This window comes from Oncorhynchus keta, chromosome 30 (genome assembly GCF_023373465.1).
Source record: "Oncorhynchus keta strain PuntledgeMale-10-30-2019 chromosome 30, Oket_V2, whole genome shotgun sequence".
Lineage (NCBI taxonomy): Eukaryota > Metazoa > Chordata > Actinopteri > Salmoniformes > Salmonidae > Oncorhynchus > Oncorhynchus keta.
In genome coordinates, this window is record NC_068450.1 from 19,950,388 (window position 1) to 19,973,133 (window position 22,746).

Consider the following 22,746-nt stretch of genomic DNA (forward strand, 5'->3'; position numbering starts at 1 on the left):
GTAAACACATCCCATGTGCAGGTGTTGACATTAAACACAAAATATGTAAACAGATCAAATGAACAGCACTGATTGTATTTCCGTTCTCTCCACAAAGAAACAAGGTGCTACTGGCCTAACATCCTGTATGTATGCGTCGTTGTTCACTTGAGATTGAAATGTCAGCATATTTACTGTCTGGTTTAAGTAGTGATCTGCGAGGGGAGACTATGTGCCCGCTGGCACTGAACACTGATGGCACGCTGGTTGCTGGGATGTACAAAAGCTTCCTGGCAACCGTGGAAAGGTGAGGCAGCTCTGATACATGGTGGCTCCACACCAGTGGATCTTCTTCTGCTGGAATGGGTGGCAGAGACAGGTAGACCTTGATCTCTTCTTTCACTCTGTCTTCTGGGGAGGTCGGAATCTGACCCTCTTTACCTCAACAAGGCAGCAGAAAGGTGATCTTTCTCAGCAACTCAGCCAGGCCTTTCCCCTCTGATGCCGCTGTGGGGGTGGTGGAGGTGCTGCTGGTGCTTTGTGGTTCTTCCCAGACTTGTGCAGCTGCCAGCTTCAAGGCCTCCTGAACACGGCTGTCAGTGTCAACTTTTGCAGCCTCAGGCTCACCTAAAAAGCTCCCTTTGAAGCAGGGGTCAATGAAACAAGCCATGTGCCTGACTATTTGCCTAATGTGTATCTGTTGTTAAGCTCTTCTCTCATTACCCTTTTCATCTCCTTGGTCAGGGATGGATCCATATCCTTTTCCACCAGAACATCACGGGTGATGTGGTCCAGGACAGGTTTGATGGCTGACAGTGTCACTCATGTCTCTGAGGCAAGTGCATCTGTAAACTTGCTCAGAGGTTCAAGGAGCTGGCACAGTTGCTTCCATGACACTTATGTCAGCATCCATGGCCATCAGGTGCCATGTTCCTCTTTCTCCAGCCAGTGTCACACAGGCTGGCTGCTGTTGGCTGAGGAAACGCTCAAGCATCTTGTATGTAGATCCCCATCGGGTCACCACATCATGGATCAGAGCCTTCTGTGGCATGTTAAGGGCAGCTTGCTTTTCTCTCAGTTCTCTCCTTCCAGCTGTGAGAAGCATTGGACCAGATGACAGCAGGCCTTAACTGTTGTGTCAACTCTCTGAATTTTCAGAGCCTTTGAGATGGCCAGGTTCAAATTATGGCCAAAGCACCCAAGCCACTGATCTGGGAACTCTTCAAAAGCCTTGGTCATGTTTGTTGCGTTGTCTGTGGTTATGCAGACCAGGTCTTTCTTGTTGATCCCCCACTCTTCCAGCATATTCTCAAACTGTGAGCCGAGTGATCTTCTGGGAAGAACTGTTTCCAGGCAGTTTTGAGTCCAGTTTCCAGTCTGGGGTGAGGTAATAGATAGTGAAGCTGATGTATGGTTGACCACCCCGGATTTCACTGGTCCAGAGGTCAGTAGTTGCAGCAAACCATGTGCCTTGAGCCAAACCTTTTCCAACATCAGCTTGAACCTGGTTCTACAGGTTTGGGATTTCAGTCTTGGAAAAGAATGTTGGTGATGGCACGTTGTAGTGAGGCACGGCAACCTTCATCAGCCTCAGAAAGCCAGGCCTCTCAACAATTTGAAATTGCATCATGTCCTTTGTAATGTAATATGAAAGGGCCGCAGTGAGGTCTTGAGCATGTTTTGATGTGGGTGCATAAGCGTCACAGCTGTCGATGAGGGACCAGTAGCATCACTGGGTTTGTCTGCTGCACTCCCGCTCTGTAAACAAGGGAATAGCACATGTATTATTATTGGTGTTACATACACATTCTATCTTCTGTGTTGCATTTGAGTATATGCAATGGCCTCATCCACAATTTACATAAATGCAAATGAGTCTTAAGAAGACAGTGGTAGTTATTGCAATGAGCCCAACAATTGACATCAATACAGGAGTCTTGTACAGGAGTATATAGTGTTTCTCCTTTTGGAACACTTTTATAACCAATTCGATGACTGACGGATTTTAATTGAACAAAAGGTTGGTTGAGTGATTAAACTGCATAACGTGTTATCTTGTGCAATGGGTGAATAGTCTGCAGACACACGGCGCATACATCAGCAGAACAACGCGTAGTGTTTTTACAAGAGTAGGAAACACTGACATTTTCCCTTTACATTATTGACAAGCTATTAGCAAGTTAGACAGACACCATGACATTTTCCCCCGTTCAAAGTCCCTACATCATGCATTGAGCTAAAACTTAACTTACTTTGCATTCGCTATAAAGTAGTGGGTGGTGGTTACGAAGATGACTCAATAGATTTGAATTGTTGCCCCCTTATATGCATTTTTTTGTTGTTGTTGCGTATTCTGCAGACAGGGTGATCATCTTCGATTAAGTTTCCCTCAGCACTCTTGTAAAACCCAAAATACGACCACACTTCAGATTTGGTCCTCTTAGATGGCAGAAAAATCTCCCGAGCGCTGTCACTGCCTTCCGCCATGTTATCACACAAAACAAAACCCACGTTGCATGCTGCGCCAGACTGTTGCTAACTTTGGTTGATGTTGGACAGTGTTTACCGTGAGTTTTTCAAACCGTGGTAATCAAACACGGTTTTAATGATTTATTTAAAATTTGAAACAGTAATACTAACCTTCGGGAATTTTACCATGGTTTATCGTGAAGCCGGTAACCATTTCATCCCTAGTTATAACATTACTGCCTCTGGGCTGAAATCAACCCCCTTTCTGTTGTACCATTACTGTCACCATTACCATTCTCTTTCGCACCACAAGGCTCCTCTGCAATTATTTCCATCTGTCTCCACCTTTGTTCTTTTGTTCCTTCCTTCCTAGAAGGCGAAGGAGGATGAGAAAGTGGAAGATGGAATGTGGGAGGAGACATTCAAATCGCACACAGACAGCAAACCCAATGGTACGTATACTTTTCTGTGGACCCTAATTTCAATTGACAGGTGAAAGAGGCGGCTTGCAGTTGAGTACTTGGTATTCTGATCCTGGGTACTCACTGCTCATCTCCTGGAGATATTATTTTATGATTGGATGAGTTTTATGACTTGCGTTAGGCACAGTGACCAGTCAGTGTTGATGTGTATCTTGATTGGCTGTTATCTCTCTTAGGCCCTTCCTCCATCAGTCTAGACTTCTCTCTGCCAGGGGTGGAGAACGTCTATGGCATCCCAGAACACGCAGACAGCCTCAAACTCAAAGCCACTGAGTAAGTGACTGACATTGACCATGACATTGGTTAATCCGCCATCGATAAAAGACACTACTGTGCAGCCGTATTCATCGGCCTGGCCTAGGTTTTCGACTCAACAGCCACATTCACCTCTCGCAGTCTCTATGGGGGTGCCACAGGGTTCAATTCTCGGGCCGACTCTTTTCTCTGTTTCCATCAATGATGTCGCTCTTGCTGCTGGTGATTCTCTGATCCACCTCTATGCAGACGACACCATTCTGTATACATCTGGCCCTTCTTTGTGTAACGGATGTGAAACGGCTAGCTAGTTAGTGGTGGTGCGTGCTAAATAGCGTTTCAATCGGTGACGTCACTTGCTCTGAGACCTTGAAGTAGTGGTTCCCCTTGCTCTGCAAGGGCCGCGGCTTTTGTGGAGCGATGGGTAACGATGCTTCGTGGGTGACTGTTGTTGATGTGTGCAGAGGGTCCCTGGTTCACGCCCGGGTATGGGCGAGGGGACGGTCTAAAGTTATACTGTTACATTGATGCTGTTGACCCGGATCACTGGTTGCTGCGGAAAGAGGAGGAGGGGACGGACATAAAGTTACATTTGGGCACTGTGTTAACTAACCTCCAGACGAGCCTCATTGCCATACAACACTCCTTCCGTGGCCTCCAACTGCTCTTAAATGCAAGTAAAACTAAATGCATGCTCTTCAACTGATCGCTGCCCGCACCTGCCCGCCCGTTTAGCATAACTACTCTGGACGGTTCTGACTTGTGGACAACTTCAAATACTTAGGTGTCTGGTTAGACTGTAAACTCTCCTTCCAGGTGCACATTAAGCATCTCCAATCCAAAAATCTAGAATCGGCATCCTATTTTGCAACAAAGCATCCTTAACTCATGCTGCCAAACATACCCTCGTAAAACTGACTATCCTACCGATCCTTGACTTCGGCAATATCATTTACAGAATAGCCTCCAACACTCTACTCAGCAAACTGGATGCAGTCTATCACAGTGCCATCCATTTTGTCACCAAAGCCCCATATACTACCCACCACTGTTACCTGTATGCTATCGTTGGCTGGCCCTCGCTTCATATTCGTCGCCAAACCCACTGGCTCTCCAGGTCATCTATAAGTCTTTGCTAGGTAAAGCCCCACCTTATCTCAGCTCACTGGTCACCAAAGCAGCACCCACCCGTAGCACGCGCTCCAGCAGGTATATCTCACTGGTCACCCCCAAAGCAAACATCTCATTTGGCCGCCTTTCCTTCCAGTTCTCTGCTGCCAACGACTGGAACAAATTGCAAAAATCACTGAAGCTGAATACTCATATCTCCCTCACCAACTTTAAGCATCAGCTGTCAGAGCAGCTTACAGATCATTGCACCTGTACATAGCCCATCTGTAAATAGCCCACCCAACTACCTCCTCCCCATATTGTTTTTTTCCTCCTTTGCACCCCAGTATCTCTACTTGCACATTCGTCTTCTGCACATCTATCACACCAGTGCTTAATTGCTAAATTGTCATTACTTTGCCACTATGGCCTATTTATTGCCTTACCTCCCTTATCTTACCTCATTTGCACACACTGTATATATACTTTTCTATTTTGTTATATGTACGTTTTGTTTATTCAATGTGTAAAACTGTTGTGTCGCACTGCTTTGCTTTATCTTGGCTAGGTCACAGTTGTAAATGAGAACTTGTTCTCAACTGGCCTACCTGGTTAAATAAAGGTGGGAAAAAAAAACATTGAGACAGTAGTTTTAACTAAGAACTAGTGTATGTATTTTCTAACGGTGCAGGACATCCTTATATGCATTTGATTTGATCTTTTTCAACATTGTGGGTTGAAGATTTTTAAATAACACAAAATGACCGACTATATGACAATACAATACTATATATATATGTATGTATGTATGTATGTATGTATGTATGTATGTATGTATGTATGTATGTATGTATGTATGTATGTATGTATGTATGTATGTGTATATATATATATATGTGTATATATATACTTATGCGTTTTCCAGTGGAGGGGATCCATACCGGTTGTTTAACCTAGACGTGTTCCAGTATGAGGTGTTCAACCCTATGGCCCTGTACGGTGCCATCCCTGTCATGCTGTCTCACAGTGCACAGCGCACCATGGGCATCTTCTGGCTCAACGCTGCTGAGACCTGGGTGGACATCAGCTCCAACACCGCCGGCAAGGTAAGATCGATACACACACAGTCAGTCAATCCTCTTTCTCCAGGTTCTGAGTGAGACAAACACATCTGAGCCACCCTGTGTATAGACATTGAAGGGTACAGTCAGAGAGAACACACACCCTCTTACCCCTATGCTGGTTCTCTCTGGTGGTGCAGACAGTGTTTGGCCAGATGCTGGACTACGTTCAGGGCTCCAGTGAGACGCCACAGACAGACGTGCGTTGGATCTCAGAGAGCGGCATCATCGACGTCTTCATCATGCTGGGACCCACTCCCACTGATGTCTTCTCCCAGTACGCCTCACTCACAGGTCAGACTCCCCACTACAGAAACCCAGTTCATATTCCCAGTCCACCAGTCTATTTCCACTTCCTTCATCACCCTCACACACCTAGTCTCTCTAGGCAGACGGTTTTCTTCCGGCAATGTATCATCGCTCCAGCTAAAAGTTATTGCGTCAATTGGGACCGAGAGGACCAGTCGGAAATGGGACGCGTCTCCAGTAACATCGCTGCCGTATCCGCTTGTTGCCCTAGCTACAAATTAGCATAATTCCCACCCGAATTTCAAGGCCCGCTTAGAGTTGTCTATCTGAAGAGCAGGTTGGCCTTTATTGAGATGACTCATGTACTGTAGGCAGCTCTGCAGGGTAGTTAAAAAAAAAAAAAGTATTGTTATTATTTGTTAACCATTTAAATAGGCGAGTCAGTAAAGAAAACAATATTTGTATTTACAATGCTTTTCAAACCCTACCCTAACCCGGACGACGATGGGCCAATTGTGCGCTGCCCTATGGGACTCCCGATCACGGCCAGTTGTGATACAGCCCGGGATCGAACCAGGGTCTGTAGTGACGCCTCTAGCACTGGGATGCGGTAAACCGCTGCGCCACTCGGGAGCAGGGTAGTCACTAGCTGGAATGGTCAGCTGGCATGGCCACAGTCATAAAATCAGATTTTTTACCTTAACCATACTGCTAACCTGAGACCTAACCTTAAATTAAGAACAAAAAGGCTCATTTGTGTTTTGTTAATATATATAGATCTCTCTCTCTATATCCGCTCAACTCTGCCTTCAGGACAAGATTCGTCCCAATAAACGTCAACCAACGTCTTGGGAGGCCACTCCCCAGAATATTTTTCTCCCATTTCAAATGTCAGAGAACCTGACATCCTCCCCAGACCTTGTGCCTTTGCATATAGGTACCCTTCCCTCCCCTGTCTGTGCTGGCCTGCCACCAGGGTCCCTCATAATACAACTATCTGTATATGACCACCCAGCTCTCTTCCCCCCCACCAGGTACCCAGGCCTTCCCTCCCCTGTCTGCGCTGGCCTGCCACCAGGGTCCCTCATAATACAACTATCTGTATATGACCACCCAGCTCTCTTCCCCCCCACCAGGTACCCAGGCCTTCCCTCCCCTGTCTGCGCTGGCCTGCCACCAGGGTCCCTCATAATACAACTATCTGTATATGACCACCCAGCTCTCTTCCCCCCCACCAGGTACCCAGGCCTTCCCTCCCCTGTCTGCGCTGGCCTGCCACCAGGGTCCCTCATAATACAACTATCTGTATATGACCACCCAGCTCTCTTCCCCCCCACCAGGTACCCAGGCCTTCCCTCCCCTGTCTGCGCTGGCCTGCCACCAGGGTCCCTCATAATACAACTATCTGTATATGACCACCCAGCTCTCTTCCCCCCACCAGGTACCCAGGCCTTCCCTCCCCTGTCTGCGCTGGCCTGCCACCAGGGTCCCTCATAATACAACTATCTGTATATGACCACCCAGCTCTCTTCCCCCCCACCAGGTACCCAGGCCTTCCCTCCCCTGTCTGCGCTGGCCTGCCACCAGAGTCCCTCATAATACAACTATCTGTATATGACCACCCAGCTCTCTTCCCCCCCACCAGGTACCCAGGCCTTCCCTCCCCTGTCTGCGCTGGCCTGCCACCAGAGTCCCTCATAATACAACTATCTGTATATGACCACCCAGCTCTCTTCCCCCCCACCAGGTACCCAGGCCTTCCCTCCCCTGTCTGCGCTGGCCTGCCACCAGGGTCCCTCATAATACAACTATCTGTATATGACCACCCAGCTCTCTTCCCCCACCCCAGGTACCCAGGCCTTCCCTCCCCTGTCTGCGCTGGCCTACCATCAGTGCCGCTGGAACTACAACGACCAGGAGGATGTGGCGGCGGTGGACCAGGGCTTTGATGACCACGACATCCCCTACGACTTCATCTGGCTGGACATAGAGCACACGGACGGCAAGCGCTACTTCACCTGGGACCCTCACAAGTTCCCCCAGCCCAAAGACATGCTGCAGGGTCTTTTAGACAAGAGACGCAAGGTGAGCACATTAATGTGTTACAGCTGTCTGGCCAGGGCTCCCTTGTAGTAGATGTTTCTGGGTTCTGTCGACTGGATGAATGGAGAAAGTAAAAGGTTCTGAGACACGTTGACAAGTCATCTCTTTTCATTTTTGCTATTTTCCTTCTCCCTCATGTTCTCCCTGTACGATTTAGATGGTGACCATTGTGGACCCCCACATCAAGGTGGACAGCAGCTACAAGATCCACAATGAGATCCGCTCCAAAGGCTTCTACGTCAAAAGCAAAGATGGCGGAGACTATGAGGGCTGGTGCTGGCCTGGTAAGAGATGGCGAAATTGGTCTGACCCACAATCAAAGAAAGGGAAGGAAATGAATTGCAGCTACACATTGCAATTACTCAACATCTCCCTCTAATCTTTCCTCATTCTATTGTAGGTAATTCTGGTTACCCAGACTTTACCAACCCTGAGATGAGAGCTTGGTGGGCCAGTATGTTTGCCTACGATCAGTATGAGGTAAGTCCATTCTGCCTAGGTTTGACCTATGTGTCGTTCTATTGATGAAATATCTCTTCCCCCATCTCTGATCTCAGGGTTCCATGGAGAACATGTATACATGGAACGATATGAACGAGCCGTCAGTGTTTAATGGACCAGAGGTCACCATGCATAAAGATGCCCTGCATGGGAACTGGGAGAACCGTGACCTCCACAACCTCTACGGATTATACGTGGTGGGTGTTTGCCTGTGTTGTATGTGCACATCGTCACTCTAGTAGAACTTGGACTTGCAATGGTAGACTTTTTCTTGAATAATAGAGTCGGACATTATATATCTAACCCAGTAATGTATTGGGTGAAACACCGTCTCGGCATCATTTTTCCTTCAGGGTGATGTCATGAATGCTTGAATCAGGTTATGTAGACAAAATATGCAATTAGTGCAACCATTGACAATAGAGAAGGGTGTGTCATATTTATTAAGTTGATTAGAATGAATTGAGTGAAACTGTTAAAAGACAATAGGTTACAGCATATAGAATATATTAGGCTGTTATCATATGGAAACATAATTAGATATTTTACATAATATTAGCATCAACATACATTGTTTAATTTAATTTCACATACCACCCTGCATACCACTGCTGGCTTGCTTCTGAAGCTAAGAAGGGTTGGTCCTGGATGGGAGACCAGATGCTGCTGGAAGTGGTGTTGGAGGGCCAGTAGGAGGCACTCTTTCCTCTGGTCTAAAAAAATATATATATAAAAAATATCCCAATGGGACACTGCCCTGTGTAGGGTGCTGTCTTTCAGATTGGACATTAAATGAGTGTCCTGACTCTCTGAGGTCATTAAAGATCCCATGGCACTTATTGTAAGAGTAGGGGTGTTAACCCCGGTGTCCTGGCTAAATTCCCAATTTGGCCCTCAAACCATCACGGTCACCTAATAATCCCCAGTTTACAATTGGCTCATTCATCCCCCTCCTCTCCCCTGTAACTATTCCCCAGGTCGTTGCTGCAAATGAGAACGTGTTCTCAGTCAACTTACCTGGTAAAATAACAGAAAAATTTAATTTAATTGTTTCCAATGTCATTTTTGGTCCATGTAATAATTTGGTTCAACCATAATGCATAATAAGCATCACCAACAGGGGGAACATATTGAGTGTACACTGGTAAGCTGTAGAAAGACGACATTTTAAGCAATAAGGCCCAAGGGGGTGTAGTATATGGCCAATATACCATGGCTAAGGGCTATTCATTTGCGTGACGCAACGCAGAGTTTCTGGAGACGGCCCTTAGTCGTGGTATATTGGCCATATATCACAAACCCCCGAGGTGCGTTGTTACTATTATAATAAACTGGTTACCAATGTAATTAGACCAGTAAAAATAACTTATCATAACCGTGGTATATGGTCTGATATACCATGGCTGTCAGCCAATCAGCATTTAGGGTTCATACCACCACATTTATAATAATAATTTATTAGACTTGTTCATAAAGAAGAGAGAATAATTGTTCATGAGAAGGGCCTGAGATCAAAGTCAATATTCAGACCACTAGGGGTCAATGTTTTTAGACAGGATATCCAGTAAGCCTCCCTCTGTAGTAGTAGGACCTCCATTTTACCTATTTTTTTAAAGAAATGACTGTTAATGTTTCTACCGAGCTTTGCTGCTTGAACTTGCAGTAACCACCTCTTCTCTTTCCCTCAGCAAAGGGCCACAGCAGAGGGTCTGATTGAGCGCTCAGGGGGAGTGGAGAGACCTTTTGTCCTGACCAGAGCCTTCTTCGCTGGCTCCCAGCGCTACGGTGCTGTGTGGACAGGTGATAACGCTGCTGAGTGGGAACATCTGAAGATCTCCATCCCCATGTGTCTCAGTCTGGGCCTGGTTGGTGTCTCTTTCTGTGGAGGTGAGTCTGACTCAATCTTAGCTAATACCACTATTTCCCCCTCTACTAAAAGCCACAGCTAAACAATTAATACATCAGAAATATTTTGCTACATTTTATTTTGGTGTTATATGCTTTTTTACATGACTTGTTTACATTACATTATTACGGTTTGTTGCCTGTTTGTTTATACCTCACTACATTGTTATCTCTGTACCACTCCTCATCCTCCTCTCTCTCCCCCTCTCCTAGCTGATGTGGGTGGCTTCTTCAAGTCTCCCAGTACTGAGCTCCTGGTGCGTTGGTACCAGACAGGGGCATACCAGCCCTTCTTCCGGGCCCATGCCCATCTGGACACCCCCCGTAGGGAGCCCTGGCTGTTTGGCCCAGAGAACACTGCTCTGATTAGGGAGGCTGTCCGCCAGCGTTACGCCCTCCTGCCCTACTGGTACCAGCTGTTCTACCACGCCCACCACTCTGGCCAGCCCGTCATGAGACCTCTGTGGGTGGAGTATCCTCAGGATACGGCCACGTTCTCCATGGATGACCAGTTCCTGCTTGGTGAGTGAGATTGTGTTATTCCCTAGTATAGCTCAGTGTCAATAGATATTCCTGTCTTTATGTACCCTTTATGACTGATACCATGACTGAGTCACATTCCTTCAATCCTGCTGTTTCAGGGAGAGATCTGCTGGTGCACCCTGTGACTGAGGAGGGGGCTAGGGGTGTTACTGCCTACCTGCCTGGAAAAGGAGAGGTGAGTCTCTCTCAGGAACTGTCATAACATTATGTCACTATTATAACAGTCTTATGTAGGTTATATGTCAGCCGTCTAATTGAAACCCTCTCCTAGCTGCTCTGTTCTGTGTCCTCCAGGTCTGGTTTGACGTCCACACGTTCCAGAAACACAACGGAGCCCAGAACCTCTACATCCCTGTCACCATCAACTCTGTAAGAAACTCTACAACACACTCACTAACAACCAGTCAGTCACGCCCAGGGGGCTACATGCTTAGTTAAACAGTCACATGCAGTTAAGACCATATCCTGAAAGTTCTGTTGAGAGAACTGGGTAAGATTGGAAAGACACTCCCTGACTGACTCTCTCTCCTTACCAGATTCCGGTATTCCAACGCGGTGGTTCCATTATTCCCAGGAAGGCCCGGGTTCGAAGGTCATCTTCATGCATGGAACACGACCCCTACACCTTATTCGTTGCTCTCAGCCCCAAGGTAACACAAACACACACTTTGTCACTTATACTGTTGCCCCAAATTTGGATGGGTTCAGGATTTGACCTTTAAACATTTTCAAATGTTATGTCTGTTAGCGATTTGCCCAGGGTGAGCTCTACATAGACGACGGCCACACCTTCAACTTTGACAAACAGAAGCAGTTCATCCACAGAAGATTTTCCTTTGCCAATAACGCCCTGTCCTCCAGGTCTGTCAAATAATTTCTCACATATTCTGTTTATTTTTGTTGTTACTCTCCTTGATTTTTGTCTATGTTGAATGTAACTGAATTCTCTCTCCCTGCAGGAACCTGGCCCCTGGCTCTCAGTTCACCACTTTTTCCTGGGTTGAGAAGATTGTCATATTGGGGGCCAGTAAGCCCAGCAAGGCCACTCTGAAGACTCCTGGTGAGTTTTTCCAGTGTCTTATTCATATTATGGGTTAGTGTACCAAGTTAAGATGCCAGTAAGTCATTGTGTTTGAATGTTTCCTGTTTTCACACCCAAGTAGGCAATTATGAGATGGAAACAGTTGGCCAATAAACTGTCATTCTTTGTGTTTATTGATTACTGTGTGTGTATAATGGCAGGTCTGTCTCAAATGACTTATTGATCTATTCTGATGTCTTTTCTCTGTAGATGGCAAGGAGAGTCAGCTGGAGTTTGAGTTTGATGCCTCCATGTCGGTGTTAATCCTTCGCAAGCCGGGTGTGAACGCAGGGCTGGACTGGACTGTGGTGCTTCAGTAACAATGGAGAAGGGGGAGGACGACGATGACTGAACCGGACTGAACGAGAGATGGAGGAACTTAGTGGACACGGGTTGCAATTGTAACACACCAAGCAAGATATTTGACCAACTGCTTTAATGTGGTACACAGCCTGGACAGGGGATAGAGGACTCTCCAAACACACAATATTTCATACCAAGCACACAATATTTCATACCAAGCTTGCATACAAACACTGCCTGTAGATCTAAAACCGTGTCTCTTCCATGTCCATCTTGCTTTCAGTCAAACTGACAGTTGGTCAACTTACTGAAGGGTTGCTAGGTAGATTTATTGTTAGTTGCATTTTAGGGAAATTCTTCACAGTTCAAATCATGATGTTGTAGTGAATGTTTGGAAGTACTCAAAGACATTCAAGTCTGATGGATGATTATTTTAGGTTTTCTGTCAAGTATGCTTTAGATGTAAGAGATCATTGAATAGATTTGCTGACAACAAAATGAAGACACTCATTCAGAGGCTGTAGTGTAGTTAGTATGTGTTAATAATTCCATATCTGGCCATGTCTTATGACTTTAAATTCTTATTTCTTCTTATTTCATGTTTTCATTCCATTACCCCCTGTAATTACTGAAGAGCAATCAACAGGATAGCCAAACCGCTCCCTTTACTTTCATCTCGTGCCACATTCTATTTAGTTTTATTAGAAACTCTACCAAGCAACAATGCAGCACTGATCCAAGACCATCTGTAAATGTCGTGGCATTTCTCTTCTTATTGCCATAAGATGTATTGAGTCTTACATCTGATATCCCTAATTTAAGGTTACTCATTCCTCCTCATTTATCCCCAAATTAGTTTCTGATGAGATTGTGTGCACTTACATCAGTCATTACCATGCCATGTTTTTATGTACTGGTGGTAAAAGACAAACACATGGTCAGTAACAACATAATGGGAGAGGATTTGGCTTTTTAAGTTTGCTCATATTGGAATTATTCAGGGGTTAGGACCACTGACTTTGTGGAAACCCATCCTAATAACATGTTTCTGTTCTGACTTGTTCAATTTGTTTACTTGATTATCAAATGCACTTGAGAGGAAGGTGAGAGCTTTTTGTCCCAGATTGAACTCAAAGCAGTTAGGGTCAGGCATTGGGGTTAATTTGTGGGTTGGGGTTCACGGTCCAGTGTCTTCAGTGTCTCTTGCTCTTAATATTTTTCATAAAATGTGTCAATGTATTAAATGTGACTAAGGAAATAATTATATATTCAGTTAGTTTACAAAGATGCAGTTCACTCTGGAGACAAGGGACCGGTCCTGGTTGATAATAGTACCTCTTTATGGGGTTGTTGCGTTCCCTACTGTCCTTGGCGATAAACGATTTTAGAATAGTTTTTCTTGATTTATTTTGTGGTTGAGAATTAAAATCTTACTGCAACATTCTCAGCAAGTGTGTTGGAACCAGGAAGGAAGGAGGCCAGTTGTATGTGATAAGATGGCAGACCAAGTGAAAATAAACTTGACCAAATGTGAGAGAGCATTGTTGTTTTTAATCATATGAATTCATGCAGCTTACGTAGATAGGGGTAATAATAAAGTAACTACATTCCCAATCAAATGTCTGTTGATTTATTGTACTTAAGAAATATATTTTGTCAACTTAAAGCTTTTCAATACAATTGTGTCTCTGCCGAATACGAATTTGGACTACAATAATACCGGACGTTTTTAAGAAAGGCTAGGTTTATATTATTCCTATGAATACTTTCTGTGAAATATGTCAACTGACCCTTAAACAACGCTCGGTGCCAATTTTATTCGGACAATGCTTTTCGGGAACCTAGGAACATATCTACTATCCTAAACCGTAACCCAGATATGCAACATCGCGAGACTTCCGAAAAAACTTGCAAAATAGACCAAACAGACCCCACCATGGTTTGGGGTTTGAGTTGTCAATGAGAGAAGTGAAAAATTCTTCCCTAGAATAATTTTCTCAATCTAAAAGCACAACCAAGATTCGAGCCAATTAAGTAATTGAACATGTTATTTCTCCAACCTCGTGAAGTGACATGTTTTAATTTCCGTCAAAAACAACTTTATATCGAATGAGTTTTGATTTGACGGACTGCACATGTGCAGTTCGACGGGAGACGACCGTTTACTTGTTTCACTACAGGTGGCCGGTGGCACCTACATTAGGGAGGACGGGCTCATATTACTGGCTGTAGCGGAATACATGGAATTGAATTCAACACATTAAACACAGTTTCCATGCGTTTGATACCATTCCAAGCCATTATTAAGATCCGATCTCCCTTCAGCAGCCTTGTGGTAGACGTCATGAGCTTTGCTATAGCCAACGTCGCAATGACATCGCCTACAAGTGTGATCGGGGATTTCTATTGAATAAGCAGTTTTAGCCTATATTCATACTGCACGGTTTGTGCCGGAACTTTAACACCGACTCTAACCTTAACCCATTTTAAATGTCAACTTCAATGGAGTATGGCTGTCCCAAAGACCCCGGATAAAACGGACCATATTTACCACAGCCACAAAGTCTAAATGGGCTATATCGTCAACGTTCATGAAAACAAAAATATTTTTAGTCTAAATGTAAAGTTACGGTTAGTCATTAGGTTAGCAGAGTGGTTAAGGTTCGGGTTAAAATCAAAATTTTAAATAATATAAATAGGGTTTGGGTTAGAAATGGGTGGGGTTAAGACTTTGTGGCTGTGGTAACTAGTGACTACCTCTTGCAGAAGGTACTTGTCGCATAGGAGTGACGTTATTCTGTAATCTTCAAACATGGCGGCCGAAGGCTCGGATTTAGAAGACCTGAGCAGCAACGGGCTAATGGAGGGTCCTTCGGGTTGTAAAAACATAAAATAATACAAATATATTGATGAAGCTATTCGATAGTGACGTAGAGATCATATGCATAGTCGTTTGTAACTTCACAGGTCAGCTAGCAGTCGCAAGGACGCATGTGAAACGATGGCTAGCTTTCTAACTAGCCGACATGGCTAACATTCATTTCTGGTGCGCAAACTGGCGAAACAGAAATTGTCTTTCCCCTAGCTAGTACCAGAGTAAATCAACTAGCTAGTACTTGCTAGCCCGAGTATTTTGTTATGGTATGTTAATCTGATCTAACGACTGTAGAAGCAGACATAAATCGCTGTTCCCCTGCAGAATTTCGGAAGTTTATGCCGTTTGTTGACATTGCCGACGTCATGATCTCTGTGTAGTATGTTGAAATCCTAATGAATGAATGGCTAAAAACACCATCAGTGACTGAAATTTCCTTTATAAGGGCATTAATTTATATTTAGTCAGTAAATGACATCTGCTTATGTATTATCGAGCAGGCCAGCCATTTCTTTGTGTTATAGATAAAACAGTTTTCTTCCCTGTGTAACTTTCTCAATTTCTCATTTGAAAGCTCCGGAAGCCACGGAGGCTGTCCAACATCCAACAGAGATGGAAGAGGTATCAGAGGAGAATGGTGGAGAAGAGGCTTCAGAAGCAGCAGCTGCGACAGCATACAACATGCCTCTGGTGGAGAATGAGGAGGAAGAGGACGGAGAGTTGCCGGCGGACTTTGACCGACTCTGGAAGCTGGCCCATGACAATCCACAGGATTTTTCTAGCTGGACTGACCTGCTGCAGTACAGTGAGCAAGAGGTGAGAAGAGCTGAGGGGGCAGACAAGATTCCTATTGGCATTTTGACATAACCAAAGATCTTCTGCATGAATAATTAATGCGTAGCTAACCGTACCACTGTTGTTAAGGAATGCAGTGTTGAAGTTGAAACCAACACTTCACATCAATAATGATGACAACTAAACTCATTGTTACTTAGTGAATTTGCAGCTAACCCAGATTTCTAATGGTCCCCAGAGTCACATGACAGCATCACGTCGAGCGCTGGTTGCCTTTCTGGCGCGATACCCCCTGTGCTACGGATATTGGAAGAAGTTTGCCGACTTGGAGCGACGTGCAGGCTACACCAACAAAGCTCAGGAGGTATGATGAAGAAGAGTGCTTGGTAAAAGTGACACGGATGTGTGTCTTGTAGTGCTAAGCGATTAGTGATTTTTTTAAAAAATGTTTTGGTTAGATTATTTAAAAAACTATCACTGTTTTCTATTTCTCTTTCAATGATTTTTTAAAACATTAAATGCATTATGAAATATCTATTTCATGGAAATTTGAAAGACAAAAATAGCAAACATTCAATTGCTAAAACATTGAAAATATTAATTGTCTCTATCACGTCCATAAAGGAAATTACTATGGGACTCCCAATCACAACCGGCCATGATTGGGAGTCCCATAGGGCGGCGCACAATTGGCCCAGGGTCTTCCGGGTTCGGATTATGCCGGGGTAGGCCGTCATTGTAAATAAGAATTTGTTCTTAACTGACTTGCCTAGTTAAATAAAACATTTGACTAATCTCTGCACATGCAGTAGCATCCTGCCAGCCAACAATCTACTGTTATCTCTGTGCTCCCCATACTGAACTGTCAGTAGTCATCCTATTTAACTAGCCTGCCTAAGTGTGCTGTCTGACAATTATTTTACTTGTTTTTCGAAGTAGATAAGCTATACTTTCACAAACTCGCTCTCTCGCTACTAAATGGAATTCCAGTAATTGAACCGATGTCGGTCAATTAGTTGTTTAATAACCAGCATCTGCTATGTTTAATAGCCATTGACTAAACAAAGGGCACATACCGCAGTGCTACATTCTTTGAAAGTGTTTGGCACTAGGAAATTATGTAAGTGACATGATTGCTTCATAATGTTTTTGTGTTGTTCCAGGTGTGTGTTCAGGGTCTGAAGGCCATCCCTCTGAGCGTAGATCTGTGGATCCACTACATTAACCTGCTACTGGGCACACTGAACATGAACCTGCCAGAGTCCTCTCAGTGCATTCGCAGGTATACACTCTTAAACTCAGTGTCACACTTATACACATTTGTTTACTTCTTTTGCCAGCTTTACATTAAACTCTAGCCAGAACACCACCTTTTTCCATACAGTACTTATTGTTCAACTATTTTTTCTATCAATCTGATTGACTGATTCTTGTCTCTTCTCCCCAGTGCATTTGAAGAGGCGGTGGCAGCGGCAGGACTAGACTTCCACTCTGACCGTCTGTGGGAGCTGTACATCGAGTGGGAGAAGGAGCAGGGAGACATGAAGGCTGCCACTGGAGTCTACGACAGAATCCTCAGAGTCCCCACTCAGCTGTACAGCAGCCACTATGAGAAGTGAGACTATACACAGTCACAAACAGTACATTTTCTCTACTAAGAGAAATAGTAGAGCTTCAAATCAGTCAAAATTATGAAATGTTAACATTTTATTAAATTCTAGATTTTGATAATTGTGTGATTATCATGCTCGCTTCTTAATGCAGACCTCTTATTTGCTGACCTGGTGAATCGTATCCACTCTCTCCATCCCTCCTCTCTCACAGATTCAAGACTCATCTTAATGCTCATGGGCCCAAGGACGTCCTCTCAGCAGTGGAGTATGATGGGTTGCTTGAGGAATCTAAACAGATACACAAGACTGAGAAGGCTGAGTTGGCTGAGGGGGAAGATGAGTTACCGCCTGGGGAAGAGAAGGAACCTACAGAGGTGGTTTACAAATGACAAATCCCTGCTAGTGTTGGAGAAGATTTAACATGAATGTCAGATGCTGCCAAAATAGCAGATAGTGGAGACATTTCAAGTTGTGGAGTGAGGTTACGGTGTAGGATCTAACTCTGTTAAACTGATTTAAAAGTCTGTCATTATAACTGTCATGTTATGGTTCACCCAATCAGGAAGAGGTGATTCCGAAGATGCGAGAACTCCTATTGGCTCGCAGGGAGAAGGTGTACCAGGACCTTGAGGGAGAGGTCAGGAAGAGGTGGAACTTTGAGGAAGCTGTGAGTTACCCCAGACAGACACACACACATCCCTTCTATGTGCAACTCCGAAGTTACGATTGAAGTGTGATACTTTCATTGGTTGGAAACATTGACTCACTTCTCTTCTGTTCCCATTCCTCCCTCCATTCCAGATCAAGCGTCCTTATTTCCACGTGAAGCCTCTGGACCGGACCCAGCTGAAAGCCTGGCACTCCTACCTGGACTGGGAGCTCACCCAGCTGGGAGGGGGGGGTGAAAAGGAGGTGGAGACCGAACCAGGCTCCATGGAGGGCCAGGAAGAGGAGCAAAAAGAGGGGTCAAAGAGCAGTGGGATCATTGCCGGGGGTGACCGGAGGGTACGGATCCTGTTTGAGCGCTGTCTGATTGCCTGCGCGCTCTACGAGGAGTTCTGGACCAAGGTAAGGAGGGGCTGCAGGGGTGTGTGTGTGGGTGCGCATGTGTGTGTGTCAGTAACATGTTTGTATGTCAGTGTAACTAATATATGCTTTATGCTTATTTCTCAGTATGTTCAGTACCTGGAACCTCAGAGTCTGTACGAGGCACGGGGAGTGTTCAGGCGAGCCTGTGAGATCCACCTGGCACACAAACACACCATGCACCTGCAGTGGGCCACTTTTGAGGAGAGGCATGGTGAGAGAGGAAGAGACATGAAACACAGGATATCATCACCCAGTGTTGTAGCTCACTCACACCCTCCTCCCCTCCTCTCAGGTGATCTAACAGAGGCACGGCGTGTTCTAGAATCTCTGGAAACCTCTATCCCAGGATTGGCCATGGTCCGGCTGCGCAGGGCGGGGCTAGAGAGACGGGCGGGCCGGCTAGATAAATCAGAAGCTCTGCTCAGGGACGCGGTGGACCAAGCCAAAGAGACTCCTCACCTCCATGCATTCTACTCCATCAAACTAGCCCGGCTGTTGCTGAAGCTTTGCAAGAACCCCAGCAAGGCCCGGGGTGTCCTGCAGGAGGCGCTGGAGATTAGCCCGGTGAGAGAAGGTTGGGATTGAGGGAATAACAGCTGGAAGCTTTTAGTACAGAGGGGATGAAGATCACTTGCTCTAACTTTTACATGAAGCCTTAACCTAAACCTCAGAGAAGATATCACTTATGGTTTGATGCCAGATCTCCCTTTCTTGATGATCTCTTGACCAAGCAGTAGGCTATAACTCTCTGTCCCTCTCTTTCCTCCCTTACTCTCCACCTATTCTCTCTCCCTTTCCCAGGATAACGGTAAACTGCACCTGAACCTGCTGGAGTTGGAGGTGTCTGGTGACCCCAGAGGGTCACCCGAGGGGGTGCAGCAGTGTGTGACTCGGGCGCTGGCTGCACCCCTCTCCCCACGGACCAAGATCCTCTTTTCCCAGAGGGGCCTACAGTACGCTGAGGACTATGGGACTTCTGTGCAAAGGTCAGGGGTCACAGGATTGTTTGTTGTTTTTAGATACAATCAGGAACCCAGAGAAAAATAAACATGTCAAGGCATTTTATTGAATGAATGAAACTGGGAGAAATGCAATGTACCATGTTTTAAATGTTACTGTTGCTGTCCTCTGGCCTGCAGTGTGCTAACAGTCTATGAAGAGCATCACTTTACCATGTTTTAAATGTTACTGTTGCTGTCCTCTGGCCTGCAGTGTGCTAACAGTCTATGAAGAGCATACCATGTTTTAAATGTTACTGTTGCTGTCCTCTGGCCTGCAGTGTGCTAACAGTCTATGAAGAGCATACCATGTTTTAAATGTTACTGTTGCTGTCCTCTGGCCTGCAGTGTGCTAACAGTCTATGAAGAGCATACCATGTTTTAAATGTTACTGTTGCTGTCCTCTGGCCTGCAGTGTGCTAACAGTCTATGAAGAGCATCACTTTACCATGTTTTAAATGTTACTGTTGCTGTCCTCTGGCCTGCAGTGTGCTAACAGTCTATGAAGAGCATACCATGTTTTAAATGTTACTGTTGCTGTCCTCTGGCCTGCAGTGTGCTAACAGTCTATGAAGAGCATACCATGTTTTAAATGTTACTGTTGCTGTCCTCTGGCCTGCAGTGTGCTAACAGTCTATGAAGAGCATACCATGTTTTAAATGTTACTGTTGCTGTCCTCTGGCCTGCAGTGTGCTAACAGTCTATGAAGAGCATACCATGTTTTAAATGTTACTGTTGCTGTCCTCTGACCTGCAGTGTGCTAACAGTCTATGAAGAGCATACCATGTTTTAAATGTTACTGTTGCTGTCCTCTGGCCTGCAGTGTGCTAACAGTCTATGAAGAGCATACCATGTTTTAAATGTTACTGTTGCTGTCCTCTGACCTGCAGTGTGCTAACAGTCTATGAAGAGCATCACTTTACCATGTTTTAAATGTTACTGTTGCTGTCCTCTGGCCTGCAGTGTGCTAACAGTCTATGAAGAGCATACCATGTTTTAAATGTTACTGTTGCTGTCTTCTGGCCTGCAGTGTGCTAACAGTCTATGAAGAGTATACCATGTTTTAAATGTTACTGTTGCTGTCCTCTGGCCTGCAGTGTGCTAACAGTCTATGAAGAGCATCACTTTACCATGTTTTAAATGTTACTGTTGCTGTCCTCTGACCTGCAGTGTGCTAACAGTCTATGAAGAGCATCACTTTACCATGTTTTAAATGTTACTGTTGCTGTCTTCTGGCCTGCAGTGTGCTAACAGTCTATGAAGAGTATACCATGTTTTAAATGTTACTGTTGCTGTCCTCTGACCTGCAGTGTGCTAACAGTCTATGAAGAGCATACCATGTTTTAAATGTTACTGTTGCTGTCCTCTGACCTGCAGTGTGCTAACAGTCTATGAAGAGCATACCATGTTTTAAATGTTACTGTTGCTGTCTTCTGGCCTGCAGTGTGCTAACAGTCTATGAAGAGCATACCATGTTTTAAATGTTACTGTTGCTGTCCTCTGACCTGCAGTGTGCTAACAGTCTATGAAGAGCATCACTTTACCATGTTTTAAATGTTACTGTTGCTGTCCTCTGGCCTGCAGTGTGCTAACAGTCTATGAAGAGCATACCATGTTTTAAATGTTACTGTTGCTGTCCTCTGGCCTGCAGTGTGCTAAGAGTCTATGAAGAGCATACCATGTTTTAAATGTTACTGTTGCTGTCCTCTGACCTGCAGTGTGCTAACAGTCTATGAAGAGCATCACTTTACCATGTTTTAAATGTTACTGTTGCTGTCCTCTGACCTGCAGTGTGCTAACAGTCTATGAAGAGCATACCATGTTTTAAATGTTACTGTCCTCTGGCCTGCAGTGTGCTAACAGTCTATGAAGAGCATACCATGTTTTAAATGTTACTGTTGCTGTCCTCTGACCTGCAGTGTGCTAACAGTCTATGAGGAGCATCAGAAGCTGCTGAAAGAGCTTGGCAACAAGAAGAGAAGGGCTGAGAACGGGTGAGATTATAGCACATCTGTCAATATCATTACCAATAAAATAGTGTGATGTAGTGACTCAATATTGAGATTTGACAGTCAACCATGGAGAAGTAAATGTATAAACTTCATGGATTGGTTATTGACGTAGTTGTTGTATTAATTGATCTGCAGAGACAGCGAGGACCCAGAGAAGATGAGTAAAGGAGAAGACGGCTCCGCTGTGCCCGCTCCACCACCGGCCCCTCCCACAATGCCCCATGTTCCCATGACGACACCACCTCCACCCATGATGGGTGGGGACATGAATGCGGCTCACGCAGGCTACGCAGGCTATGGAAGCTGGTATCAGGTACGGCAGGGATAGGGTAACCTCATAGGGTAAGATTTGAATACCCCTGCACTCAAGTGTTGATTTAATGTTTTTTTCTCTTTCAGCAACCACAGTACGGGGGATACGGAGGCTACCAGCAACCCTGGAACTACAATCAGGGTTACTACCCTCCCAGCTAAGGGGGAGGAGAAATGCTGTGACACCATTGTTCAGTGAACTCACCACCACCTCACTTTAAATTCCACGGATGAGTCCAAATGGCACCTTATTTCTTATGTAGTGCACTATCTTTGACCAGGGTCCAGGTCAAAAGTAGTGCACTTTGTAGGGAATAGGTTGCCATTAGGGATTTAACTAATATCAGGAACAGGGGTGTGACATCTACTACTTGTTTGGTCTTTGAAAATGTGCTCTTGTACATTGTTTTAACGATAAACTATTTTTGTATTCTCTTCTACATGCAACCCCTTTCAATTTAAGCAAACCCCTCTCTCCACAGGTCCTGTATTAATTTAAAGTCTTGCATCATTCCAGAAGTATAGGCTAGTCTTTTTTTGTAATGTACATAATAATGGTGTTTTATAGTATGAAGTCGGAGCTCTTTCATATACGAGCAGGTTAAGATCAATCTATTGTCCCTCATTCAAAGCTTGAGGATCGCCATTGAAGTTTCTGCCCAGTTGAGTCCTCCAGACAGAAGATAGGTAAGCCATGTTGTTGTATGCAGGTACCAGTGCCTCTGGTCAAGCAAGGCGTAATAAGTGGATGTACGCTGTGCTGTACCTAATGGACATTTCCAAAACTAACAGCATTGGTCATGTTTGGTAAAATTTTAGGAGTAGGAAACTGTTAAATGTTTGTCAAAATCCACTTAAACCAAACTTTTGCCTTTATCACTGTTTTTGAAAATGTAACTTTTTAATCTTCACTTTTAACATTGCTCAATAAACCATTTCAGTGCAGCTTAA

At 44.8% G+C, this 22,746-nt stretch overlaps 2 protein-coding genes and 1 long non-coding RNA gene across 13 annotated transcripts in view; 2 read left to right on the forward strand and 1 right to left on the reverse strand.

Moving 5' to 3' along the window:
• LOC118363256 (neutral alpha-glucosidase AB-like) overlaps nt 1-13,635 on the forward strand; it is a 29,007-nt gene extending 15,372 nt beyond the window's left edge. For all 5 annotated transcript variants that reach the window (XM_052486812.1, XM_052486814.1, XM_052486810.1 and 2 more), the window contains exons 7-22: nt 2,822-2,900; nt 3,107-3,203; nt 5,221-5,401; nt 5,557-5,710; nt 7,515-7,750; nt 7,926-8,052; nt 8,169-8,248; nt 8,326-8,466; nt 9,958-10,156; nt 10,388-10,696; nt 10,816-10,892; nt 11,012-11,086; nt 11,254-11,367; nt 11,466-11,578; nt 11,677-11,777; nt 12,009-13,635. In XM_052486812.1, coding sequence (XP_052342772.1) covers nt 2,822-2,900; nt 3,107-3,203; nt 5,221-5,401; nt 5,557-5,710; nt 7,515-7,750; nt 7,926-8,052; nt 8,169-8,248; nt 8,326-8,466; nt 9,958-10,156; nt 10,388-10,696; nt 10,816-10,892; nt 11,012-11,086; nt 11,254-11,367; nt 11,466-11,578; nt 11,677-11,777; nt 12,009-12,118 — 2,193 coding nt within the window. In that variant the 3' untranslated portion in view covers nt 12,119-13,635. The remainder of the gene's footprint in view (nt 1-2,821; nt 2,901-3,106; nt 3,204-5,220; nt 5,402-5,556; nt 5,711-7,514; nt 7,751-7,925; nt 8,053-8,168; nt 8,249-8,325; nt 8,467-9,957; nt 10,157-10,387; nt 10,697-10,815; nt 10,893-11,011; nt 11,087-11,253; nt 11,368-11,465; nt 11,579-11,676; nt 11,778-12,008) is intronic.
• A 1,193-nt stretch (nt 13,636-14,828) lies between these two features.
• LOC118363258 (pre-mRNA-processing factor 39-like) lies at nt 14,829-22,746 on the forward strand. 3 transcript variants are annotated; one of them, XM_035743937.2, is made up of 14 exons: nt 14,829-14,977; nt 15,551-15,792; nt 16,010-16,135; nt 16,935-17,053; nt 17,219-17,386; nt 17,596-17,758; nt 17,947-18,051; nt 18,186-18,452; nt 18,558-18,684; nt 18,766-19,037; nt 19,275-19,459; nt 21,391-21,465; nt 21,619-21,796; nt 21,883-22,746. In XM_035743937.2, the coding sequence occupies exons 1-14, from the start codon at nt 14,914-14,916 to the stop codon at nt 21,955-21,957; spliced, it is 2,166 nt and encodes a 721-aa protein (XP_035599830.1). In that variant the 5' UTR covers nt 14,829-14,913; the 3' UTR covers nt 21,958-22,746. The 3 variants fall into 3 exon arrangements, with proteins under 3 accessions (XP_035599830.1, XP_052342835.1, XP_035599831.1); XM_035743938.2 differs by lacking the exon at nt 14,829-14,977 and adding an exon at nt 15,015-15,242; XM_052486875.1 differs by lacking the exons at nt 21,391-21,465; nt 21,619-21,796; nt 21,883-22,746 and adding an exon at nt 20,435-20,495.
• LOC127913686 (uncharacterized) lies at nt 19,755-21,367 on the reverse strand. 5 transcript variants are annotated; one of them, XR_008086519.1, is made up of 4 exons: nt 21,257-21,367; nt 20,776-20,842; nt 20,222-20,428; nt 19,755-19,880 (listed from the first exon to the last, which is right to left on the reverse strand). It is a non-coding gene; the product is annotated as an uncharacterized LOC127913686 (long non-coding RNA). The 5 variants fall into 5 exon arrangements; XR_008086517.1 differs by lacking the exon at nt 20,776-20,842 and adding an exon at nt 20,843-21,049 and having other exon boundaries at nt 21,184-21,306; XR_008086521.1 differs by having other exon boundaries at nt 21,184-21,262.

Excerpts from the sequence above, each read along its gene's own strand:
- LOC118363258 (XM_035743937.2), top strand. The coding sequence starts at position 14,914 with ATGGCGGCCGAAGGCTCGGATTTAGAAGACCTGAGCAGCAACGGGCTA. Across the intron at positions 17,759-17,946 it reads AAGAGAAGGAACCTACAGAG|GAAGAGGTGATTCCGAAGAT; the intron begins GTGGTTTACAAA and ends TCACCCAATCAG. Across the intron at positions 18,453-18,557 it reads ACGAGGAGTTCTGGACCAAG|TATGTTCAGTACCTGGAACC; the intron begins GTAAGGAGGGGC and ends CTTATTTCTCAG.